Genomic DNA, 24,926 nt, shown 5'->3' with positions numbered 1-24,926 from the left:
CGACGAAAAGGGTGGGGTTGCCATTCATGTGCAATCATAAGTGGAGACCAGTCCCAAACTCCGGTCGTCACGGAGGAGCCATGTCTGCAGCCATGGTCCCAGGTCAGCATGGACTTAGCAAGTATCCCGGACAGATGTTTCACAACGATGATCATAGACTGCCATACCAAGTACCTGGTGGTAGAAATTATACAGTCCAATGCATTTTCTAAAGTAAAGCCAGCCCTGAAGAAAGTGTTTGCTATGCGGGGACTCCCTGGCGAAGTGAAAACTGCTAACGGACAGGGGGAGTGGCTTGGCAGGCCGACTTGGCGGACACGTGCTAACCAGCTCCGTCCAGCCCATTCATTATCTGTCAAATATCCTGGCTCTCTCGGACATATGTTGAGTCCTAGAGGGGGCATTTTGGTGCCGACTACCTGCTGAGGGATCTGGTGAGCAGCGACATGTGTCCGGATGGGGAGAGGACTGCAGCGGCCATGTCTGCGTGGCACGGCCTGATCGGAGCTGGTGAAGCCGGGGAGTGGAGTTTGGCGACCCTGGGCGCGCAGAGCGCCGCTAGACCGCCCGTGTGAGCCCGAGGCGGGGGCTCGGTATCCTGGAGACTTGGTGGCAGCGGAGATCGGGCCCCTGATACTAGTAAGGAGCTGCGGGGAGGAGGAGGCGCCTCGGTCGGCGGGGCGGCCTGACTTTGACCGCGCCCGGGAAAGCAACTGGACGTTGGGCCCCGGGCGCGGACAAGCCTTCTCTTGGGGGTTTCTGAGTTTCCTCCCTCTTTGTTGGCCTGGCGCTTGTGTAGGGGGATCGGCGGCTACATCGGGCCGCGCTGGGGGGGCTGCAGGCCCTCGGGGGCTGCCCAGACCCCATTGCGTTCCCTAAGGCCCAGTGTTGGAGGCTGCGAGTGGGCCCGGAGGTGCTCCTTTGATCAAGCCCTGGAAGGAGGTCGGCCCGACCTGGTGTGCCCCCTCCCAGGGGTGCCTGGTGACTGTCTGTCCTCGAGCCGAGAGGGGCAGCTCAGCCTTTGAAGGGGCCGGTGGATTGCAGCGGGACCCCCAGCTGCGTGGGCCCTGTGAGACTGTTGTGGCGCGCCTGCAGTGGAGCGAGTCGGCCCTGCAGCCTGGCGGAACCCTGCCGGTTAATCCTTAGCGGTGGGCCGCCATGACGAGAGACAGGGGCGGCGGTGGCACCACGAAGCAAGGTCCCATAGACAAGTTTACTGGCCCGGGAGCGGCGGGCGGTGCGGCTGGGGGAGCACAGGAGGCTGTGCCTGACAACGCGGCCCTGATGGCGGCGATCACCCAATCCAGAGACATGCTAGATGCGAAAATTGGGGCCGTGGGTGCGGACATCACGCTACTCGGTCAGGACCTCCGGAATGCTGTCTCCCGCATCATGGGAGCTGAAACCCGCATCTCGGGAGTGGAGGATGATGTGGCAGTCCTTGAACAGAAGGTGGCAAGCATGGAAGGCATTCAAAAGAGGCTGGCCCTCCGGGTCGAGTATGCGGAGGGCCGGGTGCGGCGGAACAATCTGTGCTTTGTGGGATTCCTAGAGGGTTGAGAGAATGGTAATATGTAACGCTTCCTCACTCAATGGTTGGAAAGCTGGCTTCCTCCGGATGTGTTGTCCCGGTGCTTTGTTGTAGAACGGGCGCATAGGGCACTCAGTCAGAAGCCACCCGTGGGAGCTCGCCCGCGACCGGTGATTGCGAGGCTGCTGAACTACCTTGACCGTGACACAGTGTTGAAACAGGCCCGCATCAAGGAACCCCTGCTGTATGACAATCATCTCATCCTGGTGTTCCCGGATTATCCCAAATTGGTGCAGCAGCAGCGTCAATCGTTCATGGCCCCGAAGCCCAGATTCTGGAAACTCATACTCCCATACGCCCTGTTATTTATTCCCGGCCCGCCTGCGCGTCGTCTTTCAATCCCGCATGCATTTCTTCGACTCCCCAGAGGAGGTCTTCAAGTGGACAGACGAGACTGTGCGGGTGCTGGTGCATACACCACCTGGGCTCCAATCGGATTAATCCTTAAGTGAGGGGCAGCTGCAGAATCCTCGTGGTCAGCGCCGGAGGGGGCACAGAAGATCACGGTCTCAGAGGCGCTCCTTGTCCTGCAGGGCATCCTCGCGGGGAGTCCCGGCTTCCCAACATCAGCCAGTCGACCCGTGAGTCTCCTGTGTCATATGGTGCCAGGATTCTCTCCAACAGGACTATGTGACTGATTGTGTTTTCCTTAGTTGAGGGAGCCTGTGGGAGGGCCGGTCCCCTACCTAGGTGTGAATGGGGAGTGAGCCTGGGAGGCATGGGCTGGGAGCTGGGGATCCATTGGTGGGTACAGACGGTGCCCCCCCGTTGGGGGTACGGTATGGATCCCACTGCGACAGGTACTTCAGAGTTTTTGAAGTATGGGGTGGGGGGTTTGTTGAGGGAACGGGGTTTGGTTGTGAGGTTGGGTTGTGCTTGTACACTGAGCACACATCACATACACATACACAGTGGGGTCCACCGGTTCATGTTACACCATGCTTGATGCCGGATGGCTGGTGAGGCAGTGGGTGATTGGGTGTCGGCTGGCACCCTCCGAGTGGTGAGCTGGAATGTGCATGGGGTCCTGGACAAAATCAAGCGAGGGACATTATTGCGTCAGGCCAAAAGGGCCGGAGCCGACATCCTTTTGCTGCAGGAGACCCACTTGTTGGGTTCCAAGCCCCTTTGCTTGCAGCTCTATGGTTTCCAGCAGGTCTTTCATGCAGGGTTTACGCAAGGGTCCAGGGGGGTGGCGGTCCTGATCCACCGTAGGGTCCCATACGTACATTTGCAGCAATGGTTGGAAACGCAGGGATGCTACATATTTCTTCGGGGCAAGATTGGGGAGGACCCCATTTGGGTGGGTTGTGTGTATGCTCCCCGCCGTTGCAGTTGTCTTTAGTGGAGAAACTGCTTTCCCTGTGGGCCGATAGGCCGGGTGTAGCCACAGTGGTCGGTGGAGACTGGAATGATGTCTTGGACATGAGTAAGGATAGAAGTAGGACAGAGGGGTGTCTTAAGGAGTTAAATTTGATTCACTACTAGAAAGTCTATGGTCCTGATGAGAACTCCGCATTAAAGAGAGTTCGAAACGCGTAGACTGTGTTATTTACAGCCATAAGAATATCAAATGATACTTGTATTATGTTGATTCTTTCTTGAAGTTACATTCTATGGCTTTCCAAAAATTGTATATAATGTTTACATGGTGTTATGAGTGGGAGTGGGTTTGGAGTATGTCAGACAAAGATCTTTAGTGATAGTGTGTATCAATGATATGAAGGGGATGTGGTACAATAGTGATGAATAATACGTTCGTTTATGTCTTGTTTTTTTAAATGTTTCTTTGAAATGTGTAAAATTTGAAAAAAGTGAATGATAAAATGACAATTTGAAATGAAATAAAAATCAAAAGGATTGATTCATAAAAACCAGGTACTGCTCACATACTGTTCTATTCTTGTGTGAGGAAGACAAATAGATAGGTTTACTAACAAAAGCAGCATTGGCATCTTTGTTGTAGTATACATGGAGCCACTTGTGGCCTGGGTCTGCATTGATGCACAGATGGAAGGCTTTGAGTGGGCTACTGGCCTTTCGGATAGAATAGCCCTGTATGCTGACGATGTCCTTTTCTTTTTAAAAGCGCTTAATAAGTCAGGGCCGCGGATCCTGGAGATTATGCGAATCTTCGGGGAGGCTTCCGGATTGTACATGAACCCTCGTAAGTCTACGCTCTGGGTGCTGAGGGCCCATGAAGGAGTGGGTACATGGGCGTCCTCGGTGCAGGTGGCGGTGGGGGGCCTTAAATATCTAGGCGTATTCATATCTGATGTTCCGGCAGTGTACTGGGAGTGGAACGTGGTGCCGGTCTGGGATCGGATACAGGCAGATATCAAGACATGGGTCGAATGGCGCTGACTATATACGGCCATATACCACCATCCAGTATCCGGGATTCAGGGCAGACAGGACCTGGACTAGCGTAAGCATCTTGAATGTCTTTTCTCAGGAAGGCACTGAGAAGGTGAAGATCCAAAATAGGAAGACCTCTGTCTTTCTTTGGCACAAGGAAATAGTGGGAGTTAAACAAGTTCCTATTTTTCAAGGTCGGAACCCTCATTAATGGTCCCTTTGCCCAAAGGGCCTGCAATGCCTGTTGCAAGATGAATAGATGGTCCTCCGTCGTCCACACTGTAGGGTAAGGAAGGTGTAGCAGGGTAGAAAGAAATGTGGGGGTTTAGTCCTGATGGACAATATGAAAGAGCCACTTGTCTGAAAAGCTGGCCTGCCGGTTGGCAGTGTGCCGGTGTGGTTTTGTGGCTGCTGATGAGGCGGGACCTTTGGAGCACATTGTTCCAGTTGTCCTGGGTGGTGCCATTTGAGAACTGCAGCCTCACCAGACAAGGGTTGAAAGGCCATGTGGGCTGGTGGTGGAGTCTAGTGTTGACAAAATGGAAAATTACAACAGGAGCCACAGAAAGGGTGAAAATGCTAATGAATGGCCACATTAGTGGGCATTCGCGTGAGCTAAGCAGTTGGTTGTGTACAAGCCGGACGTATGACTAATTTTGTAGCATTAAGACTGTCATTAGCTTGGGCAACGGTCACCCAAAGTTTGTCCCCAATAGCTGATAAATCTCATGCCACTGTATCCCACTGGTATGAGAGCTGCGCCTCAGAAGGCACCTGGTGCTCATTTACCTTAGGACAACTAGCAGAGTGGGAATCACTTGGCTTATGAACGCCAGTACAACTGAGCTCTCTGGCATCAGATATTGAGTAAGAAGGGCTGAATCGTCTTGTGCCAGACAATGGCAATAATAACGTTTCTTACATGGAATGGTTGCGGGCATAATTGTCCCAAGAAAGATTGCTCTTTTGGCGTATTTGGACAGGCTTGATGTACAAGTGGCGTTTCTACAAGAAACCCAACTAACGAAATGTAGGTGTTCATGGCCTGGGGTGAGGGTGGCTTCCTCTTACTCCTCCTATTCCAGAGGGGTGATGATCCTCAAAGAAAGGTGTGCTGTTAACAATGATTAGTTCCGAGATAAGTGAGAATGGCAGGGTGGCATTGCTTTTGGGTAAATTGGGTAGTGTGATGGTGCTGCTGGTAAATATATATGGCCCTAATGTCAACAATCCCACCTTTTTTAATGATGTTTGGCGACATTTTAACCCTCTGGTGGAGGTATTCTGGGGTGGTGATTTTAATATAAGTCTGGACGCGAAATTGGATCATTCGGACTGAACTGGGGCATGTAGAAAGTAGGCGTCTGATATTCTGATAGGATTGATGGGCGCTGGGGTATTAAAGATATATGGAGACTTCACAACCCTGAATCAAGTGAGAGTACCTTAATTTCTTCAGTGCATGGATCATGGTCCAGGCTGGATTATTGGTTTATGTCCTGAGGGAGTATGCCCCTGGGTAGTCAATGTTAGTCATCTGGCATGGGCACTTTCTGATTACTCCCCCGTACTCCTGGAGCTGTTAATCCCTGAATGTGCGAAGCCCCCATTTAAATGGAGACTACAGCAGTCCTCTTTGGCTGATCCTGTGTTCAAGAGCGTAATTGGAAGGGCAATTAGATTTTTTTTTTTATAGAAAAAGAGGGAACATAAGACAGCGAGGGAACACTCTGGGAGGCGTTTAAAGTGACGATTCCAGGGGAATGTATAGGCGCGCAGGCTAGAGGTTTGAGAGAAATGAGGAGCAGAATAAGTAAGTTGGCGTCGCAGATATCACCTTTGGAGCAGGAGTATGAACAGAACCCTGCAGCAGACAAGCTTGCGCACATTAGGGCTCTTGTGCCTGAACACAACCAAACTGTAGATCAGGAATTGGCACATAGATCTAGGTGGAGCAAAGCGAGATATTATGGGGAGGGAGGCAGGCCCAGTCGCTCGCTGGCTCAGAGGATAACCCTGCCAAGGGGTCAGGAAAATTTTACTGAACTACTAGACAGGGAGGATGCTCCACGACACTCTACACCAGAGATAAGTAGGATATTGCTGGAGTTTTATTCAGAACTCTATGGCGATGGGCCAAAGGTGCCTGAGGCTGAAATCTGCACATATGTGGATGAAATTGCGCTTGGGTGGCTCTCAGAGGGCCAAAGAGAGTATTTGACACAACTTTTGATGTGGAGGATGTGAAGGCAGCGATTATGTCCCTCCCCATGTGCAAGTCGGCAGGCCTTGATGGGCTACCAAGTGAGTTTTACACGTTATATATGGATGAGTTAGCCCCCAGATTACTAGATGTCTATGCGGAGGCGCTTAAAAAGGGAATGCTGCCACTCACACTAGGAGATGCCCTTATCGTAACGCTGGTAAACTGGGAGAAAGCGGTGAACAGGTGTGAGTCTTACAGACCGTTATCCCTGATCAATATAGACGTTAAGATCTAAGCGAAAATAATTGCAACAGGCTGCAGCCATAGGTGCCCGAATTAGTTCTTCCGGACCAGTCTGGGTTTGTGCCTAAGAGATCAACATTTTGCAGCACTACATTACTTGGAGCCAGATTTTCAGGTGGTAACAGTGCTGCTGGATGCAGCAAAAGCTTTAGACTCCCTGCAATAGGGATATATGTTGACCGTGCTGCAGCAAATGTGCATGCCGCCTTTTTTCCTTAACCCCTTCAATGCTCATGACGGAACCCAGCCATCATGAGCCACGGGTGGCCAGTGCGCCTGACGGCTGGGTTCTGTCACAACCATGCCCGCGATTGGAATGTCCAGCACAGGGCTAGAATTCATGAAGCAGGCAAGGTGTTAAATGGGTCAAATTATTATATGTTGAGCCAGTTACCCGCTTTCGAGTTAAAGGGTGGATCTCAGATGCCTTTCCAATTAAGAGAGGCACAAGACAAGGATGCCCCTTGCCCCCGATGCTATAATCTCTTGTGCTGGAGCCCTTAGCTTGTAAAATTCTCCAGAAGCACGTACATGCCGCGTTGCGATTTCGGCAGAGAGCCCTCGTGGTTTCACTATATGCAGATATGATGCTGTATGTGCGTGAACCCACCACATATCTCGCTGCGCTATTAAGACAGAAATGGTCTTTCCACTGACTGATGGCACTAAGGAGATTGAGCTGGAGTTTCCACTTTCATGGTCTGCTAACCCGGTAAAATATTTAGGGATATGGCTTCTTAGAGAACCAGAACTGATACTCTCCATAAACTTCAGAAGGGCCATCACACAAATCACTAAGCAGACTGCCGGATGGGCTAGATTGCCCCTCTCACTGGCAGACAGAATTGCAGTAGTAAAAAGGACAATATTGCCTAAACTCCTTTATCTATTGGTAAATATACCTATGCGGCTCAATACGGCTCTTTTTAATACTCTCCAGGCGGCTTTTTTGTCTTTTGTTTGGGCTGCCAGGCGGCCAAGATGTAATTGGGGCACGCTCATGCAGCCATTTGATCACGGAGCCTTTGAGGCACCTGATCTGCGGTTTATTTATTTATTTATGGAGCTTATAGAGCGCGCAGCTACCTCCGAAGGAGGTGTCCCGGCGCTAAGATTACATAACTGTCCCCATGAGGAGTAACCAAGATCATATCTCACAGAAAAAATGGGAAACGGTGAGGAGTTGACAGTTCCAAGTCCTACCGCCTAGTGAACAGCCAGGTCTTGAGTTTGCGGCGAAAGGCTGGCTCAGATTCGCAGAACCTGAGGTCAAGGGGGAGGCTATTCCAGAGCTTGGCGGCAGTGACGGTGAAAGATCTGCCGCCAGTCCGAGAAAGCCTGAATCTAGGAACCAACAGAAGACGAAGGTTATTGGATCTGAGATGTCTGGCTGAAACAGAGATCTTGAGACGCTTTTTCAGATAAAGTGGGCCAGTACCATGGATAGCTCGAAATGTCAGGATCAGAATTTTAAAGTCTATGCGTCGTGAAATGGGAAGCCAATGAAGTTCTTCACGGTAGGCTCTGACTGAAGTACGGGCAGGGATGTTACCGATGAGCCGGGCTGCCGCATTTTGGACTATTTGCAGGCGGTCAATAAGATAGTGCGGGGCGCCTGCATATAGACTATTAGCATAGTCTAGATGGGTGATGATAAGGGCCTGGACTACAGTTTTGCGTGAGGATAGAGGAAGGAAGGGGAAGATTTTTCTGATCATGCGAAGTTTAGAGAAACAGGCCCCTACCACTTTGTTAACTTGGGCATTTCCGGACAAAGAGTTGTCAAGAATGAAGCCCAGGTTACGAGCTGCCTTCACGGGAGAGGGTGGGGGATTCAGAATGGTAGGCCACCAGAGGGTTGCAGGGGGGGGGGGGATTTTTTACTGAAAGAGAGAACCTCGGTTTTGTCGGTGTTAAGGGCAAGGTGATTGGCTGACATCCAGGAGCATATGTTACCAAGGCAGTTTCTAAAGTTGGAGAAGAGGGAGTCAGAATGGTCTCGAAAGGAAAAGATAAGCTGAGTATCGTCAGCGTAGGAGACCACCCTGACGCCCCAGGATTCAACTACCTTGGCCAGAGGAGCCACATAAGCATTAAACAGTAGAGGGCTCAAGGCAGAGCCCTGGGGCACTCCACACAGGAGGGGTTTGTCTTCGGATTCAAAAGGGTGCATCGTAACCCTTTGGGAACGGCTAGACAGGAAAGAAATAATCCAGGCCAGCACTGTCCCACCGACCCCTAGCTGCTGTAGGCGGGAGGTAAGTATTTTGTGGGAGACAGTATCAAAAGCAGCGGATAGGTCGAGGAGGACCAACATGGCCTCCTCGCCCCTATCCACTGATTCCCTGATAATTTCAGAGACTTCAAGCAGCGCAGTCTCGGTGCTATAGCCGGATCTAAAACCGGACTGAGAGTCGTGTAGCAGCTGATTTGACTCTAAGTACAGTGCCACTTGTTTCTGTACCACCTTCTCCAGTATCTTGGCAGGTTTAGGCAGGAGAGAAATAGGTCGATAGTTGCTAAAAAGCAGAGGGTCTGCACCAGGTTTTTTCAGTATGGGGACCAGCCTGGCCTGTTTCCAAACTGAGGGGAATAGACCTTGCGACAAAGAGGCATTCCAGATGGAAAGAAACGGGTTCACCAGGATAGGGGCGAGATTACCCATGATTTTGGCAGGAACTGGGTCCAGGGGGGAACCAGACTTAACGTTGCGTAATAAAGCTAACGCGAGATCAGGAGTTAGCTCGCTAAAAGAATTGAAAGAACAAGAGGGGAGGCCAGGGCAATCATCAGAGAAATCCGGAGCCATTGCTGCAAAGGAGGAGGAGAGTTTAACTATCTTCTCTTGAAAAAAATCAGACAATCCATTGCAGAGATCTTGAGTGGGAGTAAAGAGGGATTTCAAAGCAGGAGGATTTACGAAGTCATTCACTATGGAAAAAAGAGTTTTGGAGGAATTCTGCGCCTGTTGAATCAAATTAGAAAAGTAAGCTCTCATGGACGAGCGTGTAAGTTTGTGGAACTTACTCAGGGCAGATTTGTAGGCCAATTTGGCTACAGGATCATAGTTCAATCTCCATTTACGTTCCAACTGCTTACACTTGCTCTTTTCCTCACGCAACAGAGGGGAGAACCAAGGGGCAGAAGGACGGGATCTGGAGGAGGTGACGGGGACCAGAGGGGAAACCGAGTCAAGTGCATCCGAGAGGGCCGAATTGAATCTCAATGTTTCTAAATTGAGGTCATTTAGCTGGTTAAAATGAAAATGTAGATGAGCTTCCAGGGAGTTACATGTAACTTTGGTCCATTTACGACCTTTAACTCGATTAAGGGGGATAGGGGGAGGAGGGGAGGGGGCCGTGAAAGAAAAAGGGATAAGATAATGATCGGTCCATGTCAAATGAGTGGGGGGGAGAGTGGAGAGGGAAGGAAGATTGGAAAAAATGAGGTCAAGGGTATGGCCTGCTATATGAGTAGGACCTGTCACTAGTTGAGGCAAGGTGAGTCCTTGTAAGGTTTCTAACAGAGAGGAGGCTAATGTGCAGGAGGGATTATCAATATGAATATTAAAATCTCCTAAAACAGTAAAATGGGGGTGTTTGAGAGAAAAATCGGCGATGGAGTGAATCAGAGTGATAAGGGAGGAAGAGGTGACGGCCGGGGGATTATAGACCAGTATGCCTGCACAGATGGAACAAGCACGGTCCATAATTGAAAAGTGAGCGGCTTCAATGATGCCAAGGTTGGGAATTTTCGTGAGGTTTAATTTGAGATGGGATTTAGCAATGATCGCAAGACCTCCTCCGGTCTTAGAGTTGTCTCGATTAATGCCAATGAAATGATAACCAGGGGGAGTAGCAAGAGTGATGTCCGGTTTGGAGGAGTCTTTTAACCAAGTTTCAGTAAGAAACAATAGGTCCCAATTATGGGTTTCAAAAGATAGCCATATGTCATGAGCATGGGCTGGGAGAGATCTGCAATTGACTAATGCGGCCTTTAAGATGGTGGATGGCTGATCATTGATTTTAGAGGATAGACGCCGAGGTCTAGGTACTATGGGAAGAGAAAAGTTACAGTGAGGGCAGGAATAAACAGTAGTATCTAGGCTAGCAATGTTACAGCAAGTAGAGGGGGCACAGGTATCAGGACGGAGGTGAAGAAGTTGTTCAGAGGACCAACGAATTTTTGGAGCAAGTGGAGCAGGGGTTACGGCGTTGGGCGCGGGTCCGGCGCGGACGGGCGCAGACGGGCTGGACTTAGGCGCGACTTCGGCGCGCAAACGGCGCTCCCGCTGCGCTCGTCCGCTGCGCTTCCGATGGAAGCACATGTTTTATAGCTGCAGATAACGTCAGTAGGGGGGTGTGGCTTCGAAAAAGGGGCGTGGCCTCGCTCGACGACGGAATGGCGGCAGCGCTGACCTCTGCTGCAGCGCCTTCCAACGAAGAGTTCAAGTGCCAAGGGGAGTGCAAGGAAATAGGAAGTGCAGCAAGTAAATAATGTCACAGTCCAATGTTTAAGATCAAATTAAAACAAGTTAAAAAACACACTCCCGGCTTTCCGCCTCAGGAGGACAAGAGAGCAACCACCGGCGCTTGTAAGCAGCGTCCTTATGAATGCTCTGTCAGTTTCGCGCGCCCTCGAGGGGGCGTGGCTTCGAAAAAGGGGCGTGGCCTCGCTCGACGACGGAATGGCGGCAGCGCTGACCTCTGCTGCAGCGCCTTCCAACGAAGAGTTCAAGTGCCAAGGGCAGTGCAAGGAAATAGGAAGTGTAGCAAGTAAATAATGTCACAGTCCAATGTTTAAGATCAAATTAAAACAAGTTAAAAAACACACTCCCGGCTTTCCGCCTCAGGAGGACAAGAGAGCAACCACCGGCGCTTGTAAGCAGCGTCCTTATGAATGCTCTGTCAGTTTCGCGCGCCCTCGAGGGGGCGTGGCTTCGAAAAAGGGGCGTGGCCTCGCTCGACGACGGAATGGCGGTTATACTATCTATGTGCCCAAGCGCAGTTTGCGCATTACTGGTACCTCCCGCAGCAGTGCTTGCCACATGTTGCGATCGAGGAGGACACTGTGCATCCGGCCCCACTGGTGGCAATGGTAATGCCAAGGGGGAGCGGGGGGGGGGGGAGGGGGGGGGAGGGGGACAAGGGGGAGCCCAAGGGGGGGGAGGCACTGGCCTAGCGAGCTCGGCTGGACTATTTGTAAGCCCAGACGCTGTTGATCGCTACGCATCCAGGTATCTCTGTGACTAAGGCGTTGGCAGCTGTGAGGGCTCTGCGCACGGCTGGGGTCTTGCAGTTTGGTAATTTCTATAAGAATTGCAGGCTGGTTAGGACTATAGTGTAATGCTTGGCTTCACATATATTAGGGTGTGGCAGGCAGTTAGGTCTGTGTTCCCAGACTTTCTGGTAGAGCCGAAAGCATTGGAGTCACTGCAGGCTATGCTGGAGGGAGAGGAAAACAAAGGTCTGAACACTAGGCTATACAATGCCTCTTTGAGGGAGAATGACCAGCCTGAACCGCCTTAGCTTAGAAAGTGGAATAATGTGCTTGGGACCCCAATGTTACTGGATCAGTGGACATTTTGAGGAGTTGTCAGGTAGTTTAACGGCAAATTGCAATCTCCTGTCATGATCGCGGCTACGCGAACCACATTTCCCGGCATGCTCCGGGATCGAACTACGACTCCTGTGATCCTTCACGACGCGCCGCATTCTCGCGAAGACCTCCATAAAGAGAATGGCGGCCGGAGGATGGGTGTCGGGAATTCCGGTCAACTTGCTCGTTTGTTGCTATAGTCCTTGTTCCAGTGCGGTAAGGGTGCTTGCACCGCTAGAGACTTGCAGCGTTACGCTGTGTGCAGTTTTGTAATCCGTTTCGGCTTGGGAAGCCAGTGGTAACGTTTGTTCAAGTTACCAGGCCATTTCTTGTTTTTGGGGACAATTCTGGGATTTGTATTGGTTGGCATTTCGGCCAATGGTGGTGGTTTACTAAGGTGCTATCAGACATTGGATAGCAACACTTGCTTTATGGTTACTTTGCTTTGTTTGGATAAATAACCGAAATTCCAGCTAAGAGGCATTAGCTGGTATTGTGAACTCTCATGAGTCCAGTGGAGTTTTGTGGATGCCATTGAACTGTGTGGAAAGGCTATTTTGCATACCTTTGTTTTAGGTAGTAACTGTGTAATTGAATCTTCTATTAACAGGGGTACTGGAGGTGTGGCTACACTCTTCCCCTGTGATGTTTATTGGATTCATTACTTGGGTATGTTACATTATCATGTGTATTATGTGTTGCATATGAACGCTGCTCTTCCTTGCCAGGTATATCATTTCTGTTTTGTATTTTGTGCCTTTACTTAGTTACGCCATATCGACCCCTACGTAGCCTCTACACATCCACAAGGCATTATTCTTCTTTTACAGGTATAGATAGTTATAGTCACTTGACATACAGTGGGCTAGTTACGGTACAAGAACCCTGGTCTTATGCTTGTGTTTTGTTCCTGTCTTTCAGATCTCCCTCCCTGCTGTCCCCTTCCTTTCCTTCCCTGGTCTTGTTTCTTATCCCCTCACTTAATCTTGTCAACGCTCTGTGCCTTCACGGCTATTCAGACATTGGCTCGATTTAGAGGTGGGCTTACCATTCGACAAACCGATCCTGAGGACTAAATTCATAACATCTCCGCATTACTCATTTTAAATATTTGCACCAGCTATATTATACACCGGGTTGATTGCAGAAATTCAGCTTGAGGGACAGTGCAAGATGTGTATGCTGTGGGCAAGAGGATGCAGACTTTATGCATCTTGCATGGGGATGAACGAAAATATATGTGTTCTGGAGGCACATTGTAGAGTTGCTCACGGGGGTTGTTCTGGAGAGAGTCGCCTGCACTCCTGAAGTATGCTTGCTGGGTATGGTGAAGCAGTTTAAGCCATGCAATAGACGTAATGAAGCAATATCAACCCTGTTTGCCAAGCAAGCAGCAGCACAATGTTGGGGAGCTAGAGTCAGCCAACTATTCAGAAATGGGTCAGTGATTTAGTGTACTGTAAAGAGCAGATGGAGATTTATGCAGAACAATTCCCTGAGGCCTCGCGGCCTAAAGATTTCTGGGAGCCCCTGTACCTGACTGAGGCACCGGACTTCTATCAAGCATAATGAACAACTGTAAACGTCAAAAAGGCTGAACGCTCTGGTTGCTATTCAGGATTTTTGCCATACTTGTAATGTGAAAAACTGTAAACATGTATAAGGAACATCAATTGTGGTGGACTGGAGTTGTGGGGGAGGGGGTTTGCGGGAGGGTGATTCTTTTATCTTGAAAACTGCTTGCATATTGTATAGACATTGTAGGATAGTGTGGTTCCATTTCTGGAACTCTGTAATTGTATCCTGCAAGTCAAGTTGATAAAGTTTTAAAAAAAAAAAAACATTCATGGGCCTCTTCTCAAATAAAATGTAAGCTAAATGACACTCATAAACGAAGAACAATGTAGAGAACACTAGAATAGTTATGTTTCTGCAACTTCGGACTGCCTTTCCCTGGTTAAGTTCTTGAAATAGCCCACTGACATTTTTCTAGCTTTAAATAGTTATTGCTATATTCACTGCTAAGTATCCAATTATCTTATATACTCATCTACTTCAGAACTAAAAAGTAATTTTCATATTACACTTGGTGTCTTCCCACGTCTAGATAACCAAATACATTTAAAGTCTTCTACAATTAAAACATTGCTGCCCCATTCAGTGAATTTTTTTTAAACTGTATGTAAACATCTGCATGATTAATTTTGCAGAAGATAATACAATTGAATTCAAATATGTTTCAAATGGTCATATTGAGAAATGTAAGCTTTGTGTAAATTCCCCAAAACACTTCTCAATTCACCAATTGGTTGTACGTTAAGAAGCACAACTGTAAAAAATATTTACTGTGCTTCATATACTAGCTACAGGTTGTAAAAAGAGGAAACATTTATTTACTGTTGTGAAATTGCGCAACGCACAAGTTACTACTTGTGTAACGATTTATCTTTAAGAGACATTAGTTAGTGATAGATTCCTTACCTTAGAATATCCCCAGGCGTCAGACTGGATCCGGAAATGCGTAGCAGTACCCTTGCGCGTCAGTAGGCGTCGTCTGCGGCTCCGCGTCCGTCGTCGGTGTCGTGGGTGCCGTGATGACGTCGTCGGAGTACTTAGACGCTGCCTCCGCGTGCTGATGTCAGTTCTTAGACACAGCTTTTCCGCGCCAGAAATGCACAGCTATGCTAAAAACCAACACTGGTGCCTTGAAACTAGGGCCCTGAAAGGGGATGACCTTAACCCTAGATATCGGTTCGCAAAACGGGGAGGATGGGTGAGTCGGTAAGCAATCTATCACTAACTAATGTCTCTTACAGATATATCGTTACACAAGTAGTAACTTGTGCATCACAAAGAGACACGTTAGTGATAGATTCCTTACCTTAGAATAGATACCCCAGCAATACCAACCCCGGTGGTTGGTCTGCGAACCAATAATCACACCAGAAAGTCCTGGAGGACGGAACGGCAAAAGAAGCCATCCCTCCGAACTTGGCTGTCCAGGCAATAGTGTCTTGCAAACGTCCTGCAAGGGCACTCCTCGGCCCAAGGCAGTTGTAGTTGCTGTGGTTCGAATGGAATGAGCCCTCAGCCCAACAGGGGGTTCCTTCTTAACCAAGGAGTAACGCGCCTGGATACACAAGATGATCCACCGCGAGATGGTCCGCTTGTGCACCGCTTTTCCCTTCTTAGCGCCCATGTAACCAACAAAGAGTTGGTCATCCACCCGGAACTGGCGTGTGCGATCCAGATAGAACGAGAGCGCACATTTTGGGTCCAGATGGTGGAGCCTCTCTTCCTCTCTTGAGGGATGCGGAGGCGGAAAGAAGGTGGGCAAGGTGATGGATTCCCCGATGTGGAAGGCTGTGACTACCTTGGGCAGGAAAGAGGGCCTTGTCCTCAACACAACCTTGTCCGGATGGACCGAAAGGAAAGGAGGTTTACAGGATAGAGCCTGGAGCTCACTCACTCTCTTGGCAGAGGTGATGGCTACCAGAAAGGTAGTCTTCAAAGTAAGAAGGCGGAGAGGACAGTTGTGAAGTGGCTCGAAGCGAGCATACATCAGAAAAGTAAGAACCAAGGTCAAGTCCCACTGAGGCATCACAAAGGGTACAGGAGGGAACGTATGCGTGATGCCTTTCAAGAATCGATTAACAATCAGGGACTTGAACAAAGAAGGTTGATCAGGCAGCCTCAAAAAGGCTGAAAGAGCAGAAAGGTAGCCCTTGCTAGTGCCCAGAGCAGAGCCCTGCTGGGCAAGAGAAAGAAGAAAGAGAAGAACCTCAGAAAGAGGGGCAGAGAAAATCCACAGCCTTTGCTGTGCACCATGCCACAAATCTGTTCCACCTGCAGGCGTATACCGATTTCGTGGAGGGACGCCTGGCTGCCAGAATGATGTTACAGACTTCAGGAGGCAAGTCAAATGGCCTCAACTGTCGCCGCTCAATCTTCAAGAATGGAGGTGGAGACTGGACAGGTTCGGGTGGAGGACCGTCCCCTGCTGCTGCGACAGAAGGTCCTCCTGAAGAGGCAGACGAACCGGGGGATCGACTGAAACTGAATAGCTCGGGATACCAGTACCTTCGTGCCTAGTCCGGAGCCACAAGGATGACTTGTGCCCGGTCATGCCTGATCTTCTTCAGCACTCTGGGCAGAAGTGGTATAGGCGGAAAGGCGTACAACAGACCGCAACTCCACTCGCGATGAAAAGCGTCTCCGAGCGAGTGCCGCCTTGGAAATTCCAACACGCAGAACTGATGACATTGCGCGTTCTCTTCGGTGGCGAATAGATCTAACCAAGGGTCTCCCCACTGCAGAAAGATACCTTGCGAAATGACCGAGTTCAGACGCCATTCGTGATCCATCATGCGCCGGCGGCTGAGTTCGTCCGCCCTGGCGTTCAGAGAACCTGCCAGGTGTTGAACCACCAGGGTCACGCCCTGATGTTCCAGCCATTGCCAGAGGTGCAGAGCCTTCTGGCAGAGGGTCCACGACCCCACCCCACCCTGTTTGTTGCAGTACCACATGGCGGTGGTGTTGTCCGTGAACACCTGCACTACACTGCCTCGGACAGAGGGGAGGAATGCCTTCAGTGCTAGACGAATCGCCCGCAGCTCCAAAAGGTTGATGTGGAGCCGGGACTCCGCCGGAGAACAGAGGCCTCTGATCTCCGCCTCTCCCATGTGGCCTTCCCAGCCCTGGAGGGAAGCGTCCGTCACAACTACGTGCTCCGGTTGGGGAAGGGAGAGGGATCTGCCGCTGACCCAATCGCGGTCCGTGAGCCACCACTGCAGCTGTCTTGCAGTGCCCTCCGAGATCAGGACATGGTCGGACAGGTTGCCCTGATGCTGGGCCCACTGAAACTTCAGGTCCCACTGCAGAGCCCGCATCCGCCAATGGGCGTGATGCACCAGAAGGATGCAGGAAGCCATCAGCCCCAGAAGCCGCAGCGTCAACCCGACCGAAACTCGGGATAAAGGCTGAAAGATTAGAATCAGAGCCTGTATATCCCGAACCCGCGGTTCGGGTGGGTAAACCCGAAACTGCGCCGAGTCGAGTACTGCTCCGATGAAAAGGAGCTTCTGAGAGGGACACGGGTGCGACTTCGGCACATTGATGGAGAACCCCAGCTGGTGCAAGAGGTCTGCCGTCGTCTGGAGGTGGCTGACGACTGTCTGGGGCGAGCCTGCCTTCAACAACCAGTCGTCGAGTTAGGGGAAGACTGAAACCCCTAACCTGCGCAGATGAGCTGCGACCACTGCCATCACTTTCGTGAACACCCGTGGGGCGCTGGTAAGGCCGAATGGGAGCACGGTAAACTGAAAGTGCTCGTGGCCTACCGTGAACCGCAGGTAGCGCCGGTGGGCCGGCAGGACGGGGATGTGGAAATACCATCCAGTCTCCAGGGTCTAGGGCAGCTAAGACCTGAGCCAGAGTCAGCATTTTGAACTTCTCCTTCCGGAGGAAGCCGTTGACGTTCCGTAGGTCCAAGATAGGGCGTATGCCCCCTTTGCCCTTCTTGGGTACCAGAAAGTAGTGGGAGTAGCAACCACGTCCTACTTCTGGCCCAGGAACGTGGTCGATGGCCCCCTTGGCCAAGAGGGCCGAAACCGCAAATGATCCCCCGATACGCAGTGGTGTTGCGGTGGCATGGCTTGAGGGGTCGTCTCGAAGGGGATGGAGTAGCCCCTTCGGACGATCTGCAGCACCCACCTGTCCAAAGTGGCAGTGCGCCAGTAAGAGTGGTGATGGCAAACCATGCCCCCCCACTATCGTCACATGGGCCGAAAAGCACGGACTAGGAGGGTTTTGAGGCGGATGCTGCGGGGGAGGGTGTGGACTGGCCTCGCCGTTGTCCATGACCGCCTCCACGGCGATTTCCACGGCCCCCAACGCGCTGGATGTTAGTCTGCGGCGTGTGGCTGGCAGCACGTGTGGGGGCGCCCCTTCCTTAGCCAGGAAAGGTGCGAAAGGCACCCGTTTGCTGGCGCGGGCCGAGAGGCCCAAGCACTTGGCCGTACCCCTGGAGTCCTTAAAGCGCTCAAGCGCATGGTCTGACTTGTCGCCAAAAAGGCGACAGCCATCAAACGGCATGTCCATCAGTGTGTTTTGGACATCGGCCTAAAAGTTGGCGGACCTCAACCAGGCGTGGCGTCTAACCGCCACCGTCGTTGCCATCGCTCTACCTAGTGGGTCGGTGGTATTCAGCCCCCACCGGATAGAATATTTGGCTGCATCCCCACCCTCCACAAGGGCTTGGCCGAGTTTGGCCCGTACCTCCAGCGGACACTCTGGCAGCACATGCACAACCGTATCCCACAGAGAGTGGGTGTAGCGGCCCAAGAGGCATGCGGTGTTGGAAGACCGCAGTCCCAGACTAAGGGAGGAGAAGATCTTTTTACCGTACTGCTCGTACCTCTTGGATTCCCTGTCCGGCAGAGCCGACGGGAATGTGCTCTGGGAATTGGTTGCCTGGATAACCAGGCTCTCGGGGTGGGGTGGGTGGACAGGAAACATAGGTTGCCCGGGGTCGGGAGGTGGCCTCTGGCCACGTTCCTATCTACGAGCGAACCTGTAGCGGGCCTGGACCAAGTGCCCAAAAGAACGTCGGTCAAGGCCTCATTAAAGGGCAGCAGAGGCTCGGCCGAGCTGGACTGCGGTTTAAGGACCTCAGTGAGGAGGTTAGCCCTCACGGCCGTGACGGGGAGCTCAAGGCCCAAGGCCTTGGCTGCCCTCATCAACACCACACTGTAGGTTGCGCCCTCCTCCAAAGCCACAGTAGGAGGTGAGACAAAACCAGTGTCTGGTGAGGTGTCCAGACCACTGGCATCCCCAAGTCCACCTGTCCAGTCCTTTTGAGACTGGCACTCTGGTCAGAGGGTCCTCAGACCCCTCCCAATACTCCTCATCACCCATCTCCTGATAATCAGGGTTGTCAATTGATGGGGCCGGTTCACTGAAGTAAAACTCCCCAAGCGCCGTCGAGAGCGGCACCCAGTGGCGCCGCTCCCACGCCGGAAACGGGTCAAGGAAGGCATCGGGGACGGCGCCGCCCGAGGACGGCGCCGGAGGGGACACCTGACGGACCGACGCCAGGGGGGTCGTAAGGTCCACCGGCAACGACCCAGATCCCGAAGCGGATCCAGTGGGGTTCTGCGGCGCCGGGCCCGAAGGTGCCGGCGGCGTCGGGGCCGAAGCCCCTGACTGCGTCGGGCCGAAGCCCCTGACCCGCTAGGGGCCCCAGACGGGTCCGCTGGGCCCGAAGGTGCCGCGGAGCCCGTCGGAGGAGAGCGGGACCTAATGGCCATGAGGAAGCTCTATCTCTACCGGCGTCACATCTCGCCCAGGGATCGGATGGTGTGGAGCTGGACGCGGCGCCCGCGACTCCGATGGAGCCGCATGGGCAGTGTCACCCGAACCCTTGGCCGCGTCGCGCGAGCATCGGGGGGAGTCAAAAGAGCGATGACGCCTCTTCGACTTCTTGTGTTTCTTACCTGACGACGACTTTGACCCGGAGGAGTGGTGCCGACTCTCGGAGCTGTGGTGGCTCTGACCCCTCGACGTGTCCCTCGACCTCCCGTGGGACCGGGACCTCTCGCGGCGGGGGCCGACTGCCGGAGTTCGAGTCGCCTGCGGGACTGCTCCCGCCAGGCTTTCGAAGACAGGGCCCTGCAGTTGGGGCAGGCCTGGTCGTCGTGGTCGACGCCTAGACAGAGTAGACACCGGCGGTGAGGATCCGTGACCGATATCGTGCGTTCACAATCCTCACAGTGCTTGAATCCAGGCATCCCTATAGCACCGATCAGAGTCATTCGACTTCGAAAAGATGATCAAAATGATCCAAAAAGTTAGTCAAAAAGTGACTAGAAGTACTGCTTTTTCCAGATCTGCACTTGCTGGAGCGGAAAAAAGAAGAACTGACGTCAGCACGCGGAGGCGGCGTCTAAGTACTCCGCGACATCATCACGGCACCCAAGACGCTGACGACTGACGCGGAGCGGCAGACGATGCCTACCGACGCGCAAGGGTACTGCTACGCAAAAATTTCCGGATGCAGTCTGACGCCTGGGGATATTCTAAGGTAAGGAATCCATCACTAACGTGTGTCACAATATATGCCATTTCATTCAATAGTCAGAAATTCACACAAGGACTACCATTTTTACAACATATACAGTTTTCGGTCTTATTCAATCATTGTTTAACCACCACACAATGTTAGTGTGCTAGCTTTGGTAACTAAAATGCTACTCTTCAAAATAAACACTGCAATTTAGACATTCTTCACTATTGTGCTACTCTGTCATACAGTGCTTCACCTATTCTTCCACCTCAATATCTCTGCCTAGTCCAACCACCATCGTTGCCAAAGATATTTTAACATCCGACACTGGGCATAGCAGAATGTATCACTGATTTCACAATCCTAGCTGCATTTACAGACTTCAGCAGCTCCTTCAGAACATATCTGTTACCAAAAGTGGTAACATTGACACCTACTCCTCATCCAAGACTGTAATTTCTCTCTTGCGGAATCATCCTAAGAGGAAACAACCTATCGCACTATGTACAACGGTTTTTGTACTACAGGGGCTACACCTCTACTCCTGAATCAACATATACCTCCTTCCCTTAAAATACTAGCAATGTTTTAACCTACTTACTTCTCTCTCTCTCCTACTAAATAAGGCACTGGGAGTTCTCATGCATGTGTCATTTTCAAACATGAAAGAAGGAATTAGGGCATAAAGAGGCAGACCTGAAGTTACTTTGGTACATACAAAAGAAGGTAATGGATATGTAAGACAAAAACACAGAGAGGTTGGTAGGGAAATATGGGGAGACATGGACATAGGGTCAGGTTGAACTGGAAAGAGGAAAGTACTGCAATGTTCACATATGCTTAGGTTAGGAGGAAAACCATAGGCCTTTCACATCTGCTCCACCACCATTTCTCCAATGAACATGACAGAGAAAATACACAAGTTACAGACACTCACATGGGTCAATTGGAAGTTGCAAAGACCAGTATACTGGTAAATGCTGCACTATACAAACACTGAAGTGATGCTGTTCACTCTCTAGTATGGGTAATCCACCTTCAGTTGTGTATAGAATCCTAATGAGGTAAGTACCAGGCCAAAGGAGATGGGGAAATATACGGATAGTTAGGAAAATAATTGCAACCAGACAAAGGTTTGAAGTCTGTTTCCTATTCTCCAGTCATGACCCATAAAAAACCAGAAACAGGACTAAAATTCTTATGAAATAGCTTTCATAAACAAAACCATAATTTTACTTTAAGGTACATTTTAAACATATTCACAACTTACTGTTATGGGGACATCCTTTGTTCCTGAATTGAGCAAATGAAGATTTAAAACTTTTGGCACATCTACAAATTAAAAAAAATAGTATGTTCACAGAAAGCACGCAAATATTTCAATTTGCCAAATACGTTTAAGCAATTCATGTCAATAGGAGCCCAATATATCACCACCTCAGAAGTGTAGATAATTGATCATAATTGATCAACTGTTTGCCTCCACAGTTGCAAACTATTGATACATATCTCAATAAGGTTTGTAATAAGGATGAGACATCCATTTCACACCCCTCCAGGCTGCAATTCAGAATGGATCACATTATGGCGCCAATAAATAGAAACAAATACAATTTTCTGTCACAAACCCTCTGATTTTGGAACTCACAGGGATTGCAATCTTAAAATGGCTTTCAACTTCAAGCCCTATATGATATTTAACTAGAAATGCAAGTTAAAAGTTTCAAAATACCGAACAGTTGGCAAAGTATTCTCTTTACTGCCCTCAAAATAGTGTTAGTAATTAAGAGTTTGCTTGCTTTACTTGATTTCACAAACTTAAAATTTAGGAAAATTATGTTGTACTCATAGTCAAAATGTCTTTTCAGATCAGGGGAAACTTGTAGCACATAATCATTAAAGTACCATGAAACAACCTCTTGTGAGTAAAATGTATTAACTACTGCAAAATCAGTTTCAACAGCAAGGTCAATTTTATCAATATTACAGGCTGCCCAGGAAGTCGTATGTAACAAAGCGTCATCAAATGTATATGCACAAGTAAAAAAGAAACTATCTGAAAGATTGAACGAGCACCACTAACGGATGGTGCAGGAGTATGGGGTTACCACAAAAGTACCCAGATTCCGATTTTAGAGACTATTTTTTAAAAGACTACTGATGATTCCCTGCAGTTCTCCAACACGTTTTTGCCACTCTGAAGTAGGTTTGGATTTTGTGAAAGATAATATAAATATTGCCCCATTGATTTTATAGGGTAAAATCTGTACTTCGGAGGACCTATTATTTTCAAGGCGTATCCTTAGAGACTGTATGAATCTTGATAACGCAATGTCAGTCTCCTGGCTTCGTTATGTTAAGGATACGTTTTACAAAATAGCCTTGGAAAATTATGATATTCCCGATGGTATCCAATCAAACCATGAAACAGGTTATGAAAAAAAGAGCATTCCGAACTGAACTATGTACGTCTAATCAGGATAATGGGACACCAGATTGTGAGTCTCAGAGACAACAGCAATTTTACTTGTCTTTTACCATGCATGTTCACTCACGTTTCCTTATGACTAGTCTTTGTCTTTGCACATTGCACTTTCTTGTGGCTTTTTCTAAACAGGTGGGTTGGTGTGAGTGTAGGAAGGTGGATATCTGACTATGGTTGCCCCCAACTTTTTGCCTGGTGTTTTGCTGGTTTTCCGACTTAGTTGACCTGGGACCCTGCTATTCAGGGCCCCAGGCATACTGCTCTCTCTGTAAAATGGATTCCATGTACCTTAGGTACATATCTAATTGGATACTGAGTCACCTTATCAGTCCCTGTACAGTGTACCTTAGGTACCCAGGGCATAGGGGTACCCAGGGCCTACCAGGGGCTGCAGCATGTATTATGCCACCCCTGGCTGGCCATCCAAATCTGACACAATTGGCTGCACGACAGCTGGGGCAAGGTGGTGTAATCACCCTTTGCTTTAGATATAGTATTCCTATATCTAACCCTAAAATGGACACATATACTCCTATCAGTCACTCCTATGGCAGGCTTATCAATCCTGAAGGCAGAGTGCTTGGAATTATGTGAGATGGTGCTCTGGCATGAGCTGAGCCTGTTTGCAGCCTGCGGAACCAAGTCCTAATAGCTGTTCCATGATAACGCGTACCATATACTCTTAAGTGCATAATAATCCTCGCGGTTATTTGCCAACTTTGGTATTGCTTTATCAAAACATGTCGAGTAAGGTGTCATACGAATTGGAATACTAACCCCTCTCCAATTCTGGCGACGGGGTTAGCAGTCCACCCTTCTAGAGGGACACGACATGTATGTAACTGTGAACCCCGGTTACAGCTTAACACAGCCTCAGCACCACAAAATGGATGCTGCCACCACAGACACAAGTCTGACCTGCTGCTGCTGGGAGTCCTTCCAGCGAGGAGAGCTTGGACAAAGGGTTTCCTGTCAGGGGCGGTGCTAGCACCATCCCAGACAGGGTTTTGTGTATCCCAGGTAGGCAGGGCTGAGAGGAAGGTGACTGCAAGTGGCACCCCGGTGCTCACTGTGCATATGCCGGCTAAAACCAGTTCCAGGGGCACACCAGCCCCTGAGCTGGGGAGAGACTGGACGAAGGAGAGGGGTGTAACCACCCCCCTCCTGGTCCCACCCATGGGCCTAGTCGCGTGCCAGCCCCTTTTCTTAGGATAAAGGTAGGAGCAGGCCCCCTTCCCAAATTAGATAGTTCTGAATCTTGACTACTTTCCACGAAAGAACTCTAGAACATTTCTGAAGACTCTCCCTTGTGGCTAAGGAGTAGCCACCCTGCACCAGCGGGCACCATCTAAACGCATGCGGTTTGCTGCAAGTCCATCCTCCGGATCATGACTGCCCAGCTCGACGAGACCCGGATTCCCTGGCATCTCTGACCTCTACCTACATCATCAGCCCAGCTGAGATTCGTGGGTGTGACGAGACCTGAAGGGACCGGCCATCTTCAAAACTGCACGACGCTTATCCAGCACGACCTCCGAGGGATCCTCGAGTGAGTGCTTTGGGGTTTGAGAAGCCCTAACCCTGAGCAGCTCCAGCACCGAAGTCCAGCCTCCCAGCATCCACAAGATCTGCTTGGGGCCCTTCTGCTCTTTGCTGCTCACCGCGTTGTCCAGTCACTTGCCTGCTGGCTAGTGGCCCTCCTGACGACGAACCACGACGATTGCATCACTGGTCTGGTTGCTCCAGACTGGCCCTTGCTCCCTTCCAAGAGAGGAGCACCCCGGACCCTCCTGGTCCACTCCAGACGCCATCTTGAGTCCACCGCGTGGGCTTGCCTTTGCCAAGGTTTGTTGCCATCCTGGGTCCAGCATCGCCGACAGCAGATACCTTCGTGGGACAGCTCGCACCTCCATCCTGGTCGCCGACAACGCCTCCTGGTCCGAGAGACTGCAGAGCCCAGCGTCGCCCACTCACCTGGTCGAGGTGACTTCATCCGGTGCCATCCTGGTGCCCACCTAATCACAGGCTAGTGATTAAGAACCGAGTCCCCTCTGCTTTCACGTCGTCTCCATCACCGATCCAGGCTTGGATCACACCGAACTTCATCACTGGTCGCCTGCCAGCAACTTCTTCTTTCAGGCTCCATAGACTGTAACGAGGATTCCCGACGTCTTTTGAACCCTATGCAGCCGCAGTCCCTGGTCTAGGTAACCTGAGCATTTCGGTGCTCCAACGTAGGTTCACTATCTAAGTGTCCAGATCCTTTTTCGTTTTCAGCCTATCTAGTCGGATTCGTCCGATAACTGTAACTTTACGAAATCTA

General features: G+C 50.4%; 1 protein-coding gene across 1 annotated transcript in view; it reads right to left on the bottom strand.

Annotated features, from left to right (window-relative positions):
• Positions 1 to 24,926, bottom strand: part of LOC147668662 (transmembrane protein 131-like) — a gene marked incomplete at its 3' end in the record, with an annotated part of 812,034 nt that overhangs the window by 278,395 nt on the left and 508,713 nt on the right. The window contains exon 11 of the mRNA XM_086948537.1: positions 21,389 to 21,450. Coding sequence (XP_086804663.1) covers positions 21,389 to 21,450 — 62 coding nt within the window. The remainder of the gene's footprint in view (positions 1 to 21,388; positions 21,451 to 24,926) is intronic.

Source organism: Lissotriton vulgaris, unplaced genomic scaffold (assembly GCF_964263255.1).
Source record: "Lissotriton vulgaris unplaced genomic scaffold, aLisVul1.2 SCAFFOLD_700, whole genome shotgun sequence".
In the NCBI taxonomy this organism is placed as follows: Eukaryota; Metazoa; Chordata; class Amphibia; order Caudata; family Salamandridae; genus Lissotriton; species Lissotriton vulgaris.
The sequence above is the reverse complement of the archived record's forward strand: the minus strand, read 5'-3'. Positions and strand labels throughout refer to the sequence as shown.